At 37.5% G+C, this 12,527-nt stretch overlaps 1 protein-coding gene across 2 annotated transcripts in view; it reads left to right on the forward strand.

The window, feature by feature from the left end:
- PATJ (PATJ crumbs cell polarity complex component) overlaps positions 1-12,527 on the forward strand; it is a 363,529-nt gene that overhangs the window by 145,792 nt on the left and 205,210 nt on the right. For both annotated transcript variants that reach the window (XM_030323890.1, XM_030323891.2), the window contains exon 26: positions 3,110-3,187. In XM_030323890.1, the coding sequence (XP_030179750.1) occupies positions 3,110-3,187 (78 nt within the window). The remainder of the gene's footprint in view (positions 1-3,109; positions 3,188-12,527) is intronic.

Here is a 12,527-nt window from a genome sequence, read left to right on the forward strand (position 1 = left end):
CACATGGTGCATTCAGTTCAGCAAGCATTGAACTGTCTCTGATTCTAGGCAAGGGAACATATTCAGGTGATGGTGTTAATTATTATGTCCATGACTTACTCCATTTTTCAACACAAAATGATTCCTGTTTGAATGAGGCAATGAAAGAAATCAAGTTTCATATCTTTGCAAAATGGCGCTCTCTTTGGCTTATTTGTTGTTGCAAATAGTATTGACCCTCACAGGAGTAGAAAATATAGCCACATGCTTAATCAGTTTTGACCACTTTTCATTAAACTTTGAGACTTTCCTCAAAACCCCCAAAGAAGTCATTTCCTAATGGGACTATCAAAGACCCTATTGTCTATTTTTTTTTTTTAATATTTATTTATTTTTGAGAGAGACAGAGTGTGAGCGGGGAAGGGGCAGAAAGAAAAAGGGAGACACAGAATCTGAAGCAGGATCCAGGTTCCAAGCTGGCAGCACAGACCCTGATGCAGGGCCCGAACCCATGAACTATGAGATCATGACCTGAGCTGAAGTCAGACGCCCAACTGACTGAATCACCCAAGCGCCCCCAAAGACCCTGTGTCTCAGGTGCCCCTGTTACATGTAGATTGTCATCAACATCATGAATTGAGCAGTGGTGTTTATATTTGTGCTTTTTTTTTTATTCTTTGAGTTGTAGTTTACTTTTTTATATTTGCACTTTTAACGGATGTGTTAGGCATATCACCAATATGTGACCTTTTTAAGCTTTTTCTCCTGAATTTCTCAACTGTATTTTCAGCATCCTAGAAAGAAATGTGTGTATTAAGTTTATTTGGCAAATGCTTATTTGAGAGCGGAACCCGTGATTTATTTATTTTATTTATTTTTTATTTTATTTTTTTAACGTTTATTCATTTTTGAGACAGAGAGAGACAGAGCATGAACAGGGGAGGGTCAGAGAGAGGGAGACACAGAATCTGAAACAGGCTCCAGGCTCTGAGCTGTCAGCATAGAGCCCGACGCGGGGCTCGAACTCACGGTCCGCGAGATCATGACCTGAGCCAAAGTCGGCCGCTTAACCGACTGAGCCACCCAGGCGCCCCAGAACCCGTGATTTATATTGCACTCCTCTATAGAAAGTTTTTATGCCAAGGTAATTTTGTTCGACTTAACATAACTACATTTCACCGTAGCATCTCATATTATTTTTCCACATTCCAAAACAAACCTGTTTGAAATTGGGGGTCATCCCATCAGTTCACTAAGTTTATTATCATGTGTTGTTTTCTTTTTCCCTGTATTCCATTTGTACTTCCCTAATACCGTTATTTCATAATGGCACCTAAATTTTTCTGATGGTACATTTGCATATTAATCATATAAAAATGTAGTTTTTTCATAAGAAATATGGAGTCTTCTACTTTGCTTGAGGATGCAGTCATCCTGGTGAGCTTTTGTTCTTGCTAATGATATGTTTACAGAGATATAGTTCTGTGCTATTTAAAAAACAGTAAACCTTATGAGTGGCCGCTGACATCGTGTCCCACCCCAGAGCTTCTGCTATTCAACTTCAGCTGGTTTTTCCCATGGGAGAAAGTAGGTCCAGTGTGGATAGGTATTCTGACTTGTCAGGGAGGCAAAATATTTTAAGATCCTTCAGGACAGGAAGTGCATGCCTGTAGACCCACCAGTTTTTGACGCTGACTTGGATTGTGGTGTGTATTAAATAGAGGTATAGGGGCGCCCGTGTAGGTCAGTCGGTTGAATATCCGACTTCGGCTCAAGTCATGATCTCGCGGTTGGTGAGTTCGAGCCCCACGTCGGGCTCTGTGCTGACAGCTCAGAGCCTGGAGCCTGCTTCAGATTCTGTGTCTCCCTCTCTCTCTGCCTCTCCCCTGCTCATGCTCTGTCTCTGTCTCAAAAATAAATAAAAATATTTTTAAAAATTTAAAAATAAATATAAAGAAATAAATAAATAGAGGTATAAATATTAAGCACTCACAGTGTCTGTTCGTATACAAAACATTACATATGTGTTGATGTGTGATTAGTATTGTTTTTTATTTAAATGAAACATTTCTGAGACTTGCTCATTTATTCCAAAATTAATTTATGTCTTTAGACTCTATAGTAAAGGTGAAGAAAATTTAATTTTAAATTATATCCAGACAGAGGTGGGTTTTTTTTTGTTGTTGTTGTTGTTATGTTTTGGCTTTTAAATTATCCCAAGGCAGGCAGTTTCTTTACATTTCTGAGAAAGGAGATTTTTTTCTTAGAATCTTCATGTTAATTATTAGATTCTATGGCAAAATTATTTGTGTTAGTTATTCGTGGAGCCTTTTAAAAAAATCACTAAAACTGTTGTATTTTCCTAAGATGTTTCATGGATTGTTTTATAAGAAGAAGTGAGTACAAAAGTAATCTATGATGTTGGCACCATCGATAATTAGAATTGTTTCTATGAAATGGAGCTGTTTCATTCACGTGTAAACATTTATTGAGTGCAAGCATGTAATGGGTTCTTCCTGAGCATTATGTATAGTGATAACAGTGATCAATCATTAAATCCCAGCTCTCACTGAGCTTTTATCCAGGACTGCGACTAGATTTATAATTCATCTTCCTGCTAACAGTGATGCTGAGATAGTTATGGAGTATGCACAGTGTGCTAGATAACATACTTGAACTGGGGTACAGTGAAGAAAAAGGTAAACCTACCAAATAAATGGTGCATCCCATGTTCTAGAGACTAACATAGGTTGCCCCTAAAACTGTATTTTGGAAACTGAGATGTGTGGATGACAGTCGATGTCATGACTTGCTTTTTTAGTCTTCTCTGTCTTCACTTTGTGGATCTACACCAGCTTGGGAACTTACTGCTCTTTGATGTTACACACACACACACACACACACACACACACACACACGCACACACACAATATTTGGGGTTATCTAGCTTGTAGTATTTTTCAAATTGTATTGTTGGCCTTGAACTCTACTTCTCAGGTCTTTACTTTTTAGATGAAGTCAGAGACTTAGTTAAGTAAGATTTTAACTGTTTAAAGAAATAGTGTGATGACTGTGACATTTAAATGTTTTATCCCTTTTCCTTCCCCCCCTCTTTTTTTTGTGGTCCTAGGTTGTTCCTACTGTGCATAACAAGGCCAACATAATCGCTAGTAACCAGGACCAAAACACCGAAGAAAAAAAAGAAAAGGTAACTTGAACCTCTCAAACCTTTAAAAAGTGTTTTGGTGTCTTCTTGCATATCTGAGCTGCAGTTAATAAGAATGGTTTTTTAATTAGCATCAGGGTAGAAGGACCATACTAATAATGTTTCCTTCCTGAGAATATAACTGGTTCTGGCCATGAAGAAGGCCAGAAAAGTAGTGAAACAGGTGCAAAACCATGATGAAGCACCAGTCATCCATTGTCATCTTTGTCTTTCTTTGCTGTTCAGCTGGGCTGGTTGTCTGTCTATTCCTAGAAAATGCTTCTCACTCTTGGGACTTTCTGGGACAGTGATCTTGCTGTTGTCTCAGCCTGGAAGTCCATTTCCCACATTGTTCTTCCTTTTATCCTTCAAGGAGAAGCTCAGAGGTCATCTCTCTGAGAAAACATTCCTTACCATCGATCAGAACCAGTCATCCATTCCTGTTTTCCTGCCTCTATTTTAGTAGAATTAGGTGATCTACAATTTATTTTAGAATATGGTATCTGGTAGGGAGTAATTTTCGTTTTTCCCCATCAAGATAACTAATTATCCTACTATTTTAAAATAGGTCCTCCTTTATCTACTGACTTATAGTGCAACCTCTATCCTATCTCAGGTTATCGGGGGGAGTCGGCTTCTGAGTTTTCTCTTTGTTCCCCAGGTATGTCCCAGTACAAATGCTGCACTAGCTCAATTATTAAAGCCTAATAATAAATCTTGTTTTCTAGTAGAGCAATTTCCTTTACATATTTCCTCTTCCTTAGAAATGTCTTACCTATTTGTGTCCTTCTTTTTCATATGAGTTGTAGCTCTAACTTGTCAAATTCAACAAAAAAAAGTCTTTGAGGATTTTGATGGGAACTGTGTCATATTGGTAGATTAATTTGTAAAGAAGTTATATCTTTATGATATCTAGTCTTATTAATCATTAACATGGTATATCTTCCTGTATATTCTTTTATTTCTTTGAATTTTTATAATTTTATTCAGAAAGGTATTGTAAATCTTTCAGTTGATTTATTCCTAGATACCCTTAGATTTTGTATTGCCTTTATTTTTTTTGTTTTTGTTTTTTGTATTGCTTTCAAATATTTTAAATTGCATTTTCTGTTTGTTGCTAGTGTATAGACATAAAATTGATTTTTGTTTGGACATAAAATTGATTTTTACATATTTATTCAACATCTTATAACATTATACTGTTATTCTTTTATAAAATAAAATAATCCAGTGCAGAACATTTGGAAAACCAAAAGGGTGAAACTAAAAAAATAAAATCTCCCATAAACCCACCACCTAAGGATAAACTTATTAAATATTGTATGTAGAGCTTTCTAGTATCTTTATGTCCTCCATAAGTGTACATAAAGTAATTTTAAGAATGTGAATCTCAAATTCTAATACTATGTAAATTTTTATTTCTGGATTTTCTGTATAGGTAATAATAATCACTTTGGATAAAGGCAGTTTTCTTTTCCCCTTTGTTCCAATCTTTTTCTTATTCTATCTGCTGAAACTTCCATTGTGTTTACTAAAGAAGTAATGATAGCTAACATTTTTGTTGTGTCTCCTCCTGATATTTAAGAAATTGCTTTTAATAAAGGTGCCTGGGTGGCTCAGTTGGATAAGTGTCCGACTTTGGCTCAGGTCATGATCTTATGATTTGTGGGTTCGAGCCCCATGTCAGACTCTGTGCTGACAGCTCAGAGTCTGGAGCCTGCTTTGGATTCTGTGTTTCCCTGCCTCTGCCCCTCTGCCATTTGCACTCTCTCCCTCTCTCTATCAAAAATAAATAAACCTTAAAAAATTTTTTCTTAAGAAATTGTTTTTAATATTTCACCATTGAATATGATGTGTTCTGTAAGTTTTTGTAATAATCCTTCAGGTTAAGGGGCGCCTGGGTGGCTCAGTCGGTTAAGTGTCCGACTTCAGCTCAGGTCACGATCTCGCGGTCCATGAGTTCGAGCCCCGCGTCGGGCTCTGGGCTGATGGCTCAGAGCCTGGAGCCTGCTTCCAATTCTGTGTCTCCCTCTCTCTCTGCCCCTCCCCCATCATGCTCCCTCTGTCCCAAAAATAAATAAAGGTTAAAAAAAAAAATTAAAAAAAAAATAATCCTTCAGGTTAAGGAAGTATCCCCTTTCATTCTTATTTTGCTAAGAATTTTTTGTCACGAATGGCATTGGCATTGAATTTCATCACATGTATTATCTGCATTCACTGAAATAATTGTGTATGTATAATGTATTTTTCTCCTTGAATCCTTTACTGTGGTAACTTACATTAATAGATTTTTTTAATGTTGAACCAATCTTGAATTCTTGAATTAAACTTAATCTGGTCATGATCTTTTTCACACATTAATTTTTCTGGCATTATTTCTTTTAGGATTTTTGCATCTGTGGTTAGGAATGAGATTGGCTAGGGATTTATGTACTATCCTATCTGCTTTTGAATAGATGAGACTACCAAAATGGATGGTAGGCGTGTTTCTTCTTTTTCAGTTCTCTGTGTAAAATGGTAATTATTCATTCCTTAAATCTTTGGTCACACTAGCCTGTAAAGCCAGTTTGGGCCTGTGTTTTCTTTCTTTTTTTTTTTAATTTTTAAAATGTTTTACTTATTTTTGAGAGAGAGAGAGACATAGAGTGATAGAGAAGGAGGCACAGAACCTGAAGCAGGCTCCAGGCTCTGAGCTGTCAGCACAGAGTCCAATGTGGGGCTCAAAACCATGAGCTGTGAGATCATGACTTGAGCCAAAGTCAGACGCTTAAACAGCTGAGCCACCCAGGCGCCCCTGGGCCTGTGTTTTCTATGTGAGAACATCTAAAATATTGATTCAGTTCTTTAATAGTTATGGAACTATTCACATTTTCTATTCTAGAGTCAGTTTGGGTTACTGGCTCTTTTTTGGGAATACTGATATCACTTAATTTTTACATTTTTTGGTATAAAGTTGTTTATGTATTCTCTTAGCTTGAATTATATATGTTCTATCCATAGTTCTTTTTCATTGTGAATATAGTTTAATTTTTTACTTCTTTCTTAATTAATTTTGAAGATAATTTTCATTTAATTTATCTTAAAAAAATTTTTATTGAGGTAATAGTTGACATTACCTTTGTTTCAAATGTATAATTCCTTTATGTAGGTGTGTATGTATGTATGTATATTTGTATGTATTTTGAAGTTTATTTATTTGACATAGAGAGCACAAGCAGGGGAAGGGCAGAGAGAGAGAATCCCAAGCAGGTCACAGTGGTAGCACACAGCCCAAGGTGGGGCTCGATCTCACAAATAGTGAGATTGTGACCTGAGCTGAAATCAAGAGTCAGATGCCTAATCGACTGAGCCACCCAGGCACACCTATAATTCCTCTATTTAAAGTATTAATTTTTGAACTGCGTTAGTCATCTCTGTTTATCTTTATTCTGCTTAATTTCGTTCTCATCTTTATACTGCCTTACTTTGTTTGCTTTTATTCTTCTACTCCCCCCACTCCCCACGGTAATCTTTAGAGAGTTATAGAGGTTATTAATTTTTAGCCATTTTTTTTTTAAATAATCATTTAAGACAAGTCCCTCTTTACATTCTGAGATTTTAGGTTGAATTTCTGTTGTTCAGTAGTTAGGTTTGTTGTTTTTTTTTAAGTCCCCATTTCATGTCTTTTTTACCCAAACTTACTTAGAAATGTATTTTTAAATTTCCATATGACTATTTTTAAAAACCTTTTATTTTCTCATGGATTTCAGTTATAATCAGAGATTGTGGTTTATATAATACTCTTGAAAAAAAATTTTTTTAAATGTTTTTATTTATTTTTGAGATTGAGAGAGACAGAGCATGAGCAGGGGAGGGGCAGAGAGGGAAGGAGACACAGAATCTGAAGCAGGCTCCAGGCTCCAAGCTGTCAGCACAGAGCCTGACTTGGAGCTCTAACTCATGGACTGTGAGATCATGACCTGAGCTGAAGCCGGACGCTTAAGCGACTGAGCCACCCAGGCACCCCAATACTCTTTTTTTTTTTAATGGAAGCAGCTGTGTTCCTTTTTTTATCTCTCTCTTTCAAAAAAAAAAAAAGTGTATTTCTGAGAGAGAGATAGAGAGAGAGAGAGAAAGTGAAAGAGAGAGAGAAAGAGAGTGCAAGCAGGGTAGGAGCAGAGAGAGAGAGAGAGAGAGAGACCCAAGCAGGCTCTAAGCGCGGAGCCTGACGGTAGGGCTCGAACTGTGGAATCGTGAGATCATGACCTTATAGACATGTATGCAGGGATCATTCAAGGTGCCTTAAGGATTTGGGAGGAAGGGTTCTTGAAAAGGATAAGAAATAGTAGCATAGTTCCCTTACCAAATTATAGAATTGTTTTAACCTGGTTGGTTACCTTCTTTGAATTCAGATTTTAATCACATAGATTATAGTCAGGTTATCAGCATATGCTGTGTGTTCAGGATTCTAGCTTGATTTTGGCACCTTTTGGTAGACACAGATAATATGTAGATTCTGGAAGACCATAGTTATTGCTTCTAGAAATATTATGTGGAGGAATCTAGGTCATTACTTGCAGAAATCTTTCTCAGCCTTTTGCAAGTAATAGCCTTCATTTGAAGGGATTAAATGTCTAGAATATAAAACCAATGCTGACAAAAAGGAGATCATGAGAATGGGGCACCAGGGAAAGGGGCCAGAAGGAGGGATTAAGACAAAGCATGGAGAAACTTTTGGGATTGATGGTTATATTCATTATCATGATTGTGATGATGAATTCAAATTGTACACTTTAAAATGTGTGCAGTTTTTTATGTCAGTGTATCACAGTGAAGTTTTTAAAGACAGACAAAAAGTCCTTGCCCTTCTGGGAGCTTACATTCTAGCTGGGGCAAGGCAAACAATATAGAGTTTAGTGACTGCCACCTAAAGCAATTTGGGGACAAGACATGAAGACTCACAAAATGTGGCATTGGAAAGGGGCTGGAAAAGAAATTCCATGAAGACAGGGAGCTCATCTATCTCAATATTGCCCTATCCCATTGCCCAAAACACTGCCTGGTGCCTAACAGATACAGAGTACATACATACTTGTTGAATGAATAAAAACAAAATAAAAAATCTCTGGCTTTACGTCACCAAGAATTGGCACATGCCCTCTGGGCAAGTGCCACCTTCTTGTGCACCACTTGACCTTCTGATTTGGGATTTATGGTCGTTTCTGGCTTCAGTCATATGTTGCAAAAGCACATTTTTGAAATTTTATCTGTCATCTTTGTGTGGTTAAGGTGGTTTTCTCAGAATATTTAGTCTATTCTGTTGTTGGAATTTTGTCAATTTGTGTCTTGGTTCCAAGATCTGAGCATTTCTCAAATGTCTGCTGGAAACCCATAGTGTGGCCCATTACTACTGTGCAGAGCAGTCCAGGGAGATGAAATCATAAAGGAAGCAGGGAAGAGATTAGTCTGTGGGGGACACAGATAATAACCACACACATATGAATAAACTGGTTACTAACTTAATTGGTTTGGGGAACAGGTAGTTAGGTGATTCAGGATAATTCCACATAAGATCCTAGGAAAGAGAAAGATAAATATATGATTCTTACCAACTTTGGCCTGTACCATTAAACTAAATTGAGTCTCAAAGAAAGCCAGGATATTTGCATTCAGAAAAAAAAAAAAAAAAATCCAGTTAGAGCTTGGCAGTACCAAAAGTCAGTGAAGTTCTGTCCAGCTGAGTTCTTTGGTTCAGAGAATGACTAACCACTGAGTTAACGTTGCAGTGAGAGAAGTCAGATCAGTATCAGCATCTCCCCTTACGGGATGATGTTTCAGTGGTTACAGGATGTACCTTACCATGTCTCTTATCTGAAATTATAGTTTACATGCTAAGCACTATACTACATTCTAAAATAACAAAGCACCTTTACTCTAAGAGGTGCACAGATGAATGTGACACATAGTGAAATAACCAAAAGTACAATTACGATGAAAAAAGCATGCCTGGGATACTATGGGAGCACAGGCAGACAGACTTCCCAAAGTTGGGAGGTCAGATGATTACAAATTATACTATCTCTTTAAAAATCTCCTTTAGGTAGGTGATGGGCATTGAAGAGGGCATCTTTTGGGATGAGCACTGGGTGTTTTATGGAAACTAATTTGACAATAAATTTCATATAATAAAATAAAATAAAATAAAATAAAATAAAATAAAATAAAATAAAATAAAATAAAATAAAATAAAAATCTCCTTTAAAATTGTCATCATTAGAAGTAATTCCTTTTAGGGGCATCTGGGTGGCTTAGTTGTTTGAGCATCCGACTCTTGGTTTCCGCTCAGATCATGGTCCTTAAGCCATGGGATTGAGGCCTGCGTTGGGCTCCATGCTAAGAGTGGAACCTGCTTGAAATTCTCTACCTCCCCCTCTCCCTCCCTCCCTCCCTCTTCCCCTCTCCCCTGCTCACACTCTCTCATAAAATAAGGTAAAATAAAATTCCTTTTATGTATTGTTTCCTCAATACAAAAGCAGTGCTTATTCTCTAGAATTACAACCTTAAAAGAGACAATAAATGTCACCTGAAACCAAATACTAGGAAAGGTGTAGGCTAGAAATCTAAATTTTGGCTGCTTTTCATCACGGAGTGTGAAATGACAGACCATCAGGATTCATAGACATACTAATACTCACTATATGCTTGTAACTCCTTGGCATTTTCCTTCTAAAACTTGCTTCAGTGTTACTTCATATACTTTTTCTCAAGGAGTCATGGACGCTGATACAAGTAGGAGATGTTCTTTCACAGAGAAGTGGTCTCCTGTTGTTCTCTTTATTTTCTTTTTATGTACTACCCAAATGCAAATATTGTGTCCAACCAAACATAATAGTCCTTAAAAATACAGTCATGTTAGGGGCATCTGGGAGGCTTAGTCAGTTGAGTGTCTGACTTCAACTCAGGTCATGATCTCATGGTTTGTGGGTTTGAGCCCCGCGTTGGGCTCTGTGCTGACACTCAGAGCCTGGAGCCTGCTTCAGATTCTGTGTCTCCCTCTCTCTCTGCCCTTCCCCTGCTCTCGCTCTGTCTCTGTCTCTGTCTCTCTCTCTCTCTCTGGCCCTCTCAAAAGTAAATAAACATTAAAAAAAAATACAGTCATGTTAAACTTATAAAAATGTATCTATACCAAGTAAGTACGTAAACTGAGTACATTAAAAAAAATTTTTTTTAACATTTATTTATTTTTGAGAGAGAATGAGACAGAGTATGAGCTAGGGGAGGGGCAGAGAGAGAGGGAGACACAGAATCTGAAGCAGGCTCCAGGCTCTGAGCTATCAGCACAGAGCCCAACACAGGGCTTGAATTTAGGGACCGCAAGATCATGACCTGACCCAAAATCAAAAGCTTAACCAACTGAGTTACCCAGGCACCCCATGAGTACATTTTATTGTATGTAAATTATTCCTTCATAAGATTGATGTTAAGACTCACATCTATTTCAAGTGAGAAATCTGGACTTGCTCGAGTCTGGGGCTAAGGAGAACCTCATGAAGGTTTTTGCAAAGATCAGAATGATCTTTTGTGACCCTCCTGGTGGCACTTAGAGTGTTACAAGATGTGCTCTTTGATTTTTCTTAACAGTAACAGGTGATACAGTTTTCTATCACTATACTCCACATTGTGCTAGGTCTTAGAATTGGCTGACAATACTCTGCGATGTGTAAATATTTGTGATATTCTTTTATATATTATATGTATGCATACGTGGCATGTAGACATGTGGGGATCATGCCACCTTGGTGTAAATGTTTTTATAGTCTTATTTTGCTTTATACTCCACATCAGTAAGATCAAGGATATTAGGGAGAAAGTATAGCTGTTTCTAAATTCACCAAATCACTTTGATTTTGTGAATCTGAATTGTTATATTAAAATGCCTCTGAGTTCGTGGTTTCTATGGAAAGGTATTTTGGTTTTCAGTTAAAAGGCTGACACATCTAAGGTCATGTGAGGTTAGTTTTACTATTTTCTGGAAAACTGGGAATATTAGATTTAAATAATGCTTATTAGTCTCTATAAACCAATCGGAAAGAGATTTTTTTTTTCTAATTTATTAGCACCCTCTGAAGGTAGGAAAATATTTCTCACAATGAGAGGTAGGGGCTTTTCTCACTTTCAGATACGCAGAGATTTTTCGGCCTCTACCCTATAGCTTGAGCCATAGGACAAATGTAGATAGAAATGTACATACCCACTGGTCTTCATGTCAGAAAGCTATTCTTTCCAGTGGACACCAGACCTGTTATTGTACAAAAACACCAACAGGGAAATAAGGACTAACAACCTATTTTCAATTGTCTCTCAACCTAGAGAATGGATCCCCGTAGAACCAATATATAATGAGTCCTCAAATACCACTAAATTGTCAGACTGTAAAACCCAAACTCCATTTACTACTCCTGCTAATGGGAAATAATTCACAGCCCAAGTGACCTATGAAATTATGTAATATGTACAGGGGCCAGTTATTTACTTACCTCATTAAGGAGGGAACCACCAAGATAGCCCGGTTCTGAGAGAATTGGAGAGAGTGAAGTATTTATTAGTTGTTCAGAGAATGCATGAGTAAGATTCAAATTTAGATACAAAACTGGTTAACATCTTGACAGGGCAATAACGCTATAACCTTTGGAGTTATCCTTTTTACAGGACTAAAATAATTTGCATCTCTACCAGACAAAATTACTATGCAATGCTATTGGACAAGAACCTTTTCCATTACTGTCATTTTTCTAGAAGTTAATATGTTAGACCTAAGCAGCATGACTGGCAAGCAGTTATTTGCTCATTCAGACTATAGTGTTGGGAGGCCTGCTTTATACCAGGCACTGTTCTTGAAACTAAGGATACCACACTACTATTCTCTGCTCTCATGGAGATTATATTCACTTGGCCTCCTTGTATGTCCCTTGCTCCATCCTTCATTGCCACCAAGAGAGCCTGGCCCTCCCTACAACCTTCCCTTATGAGCAGTAGAAATATGCCCCAGGTATCTGGCAACCCACAATCAAACGATAGGGTGACCAGGACATGCTTATCCTATATTCTGAGTGTTGGTACTACATGGATGGAACTAGAGGGTATTATGCTAAGCGAAATTAGTCAGAGAAAGACAAATATCATAGGACTTCACTCATGAGGACTTTTAGATATAAAACAGGTGAACATAAGGGAAGGGAAGCAAAAATAATATAAAAACAGGGAGGATGGACAAAACATAAGAGACTCTTAAATACGGAGAACAAACAGAATGTTAGTGGAGGAGTTGTGGGACGGGGGGTGGGGGGGTGCTAAATGGTAAGGG

Source organism: Lynx canadensis, chromosome C1, assembly GCF_007474595.2.
Source record: "Lynx canadensis isolate LIC74 chromosome C1, mLynCan4.pri.v2, whole genome shotgun sequence".
Lineage (NCBI taxonomy): Eukaryota > Metazoa > Chordata > Mammalia > Carnivora > Felidae > Lynx > Lynx canadensis.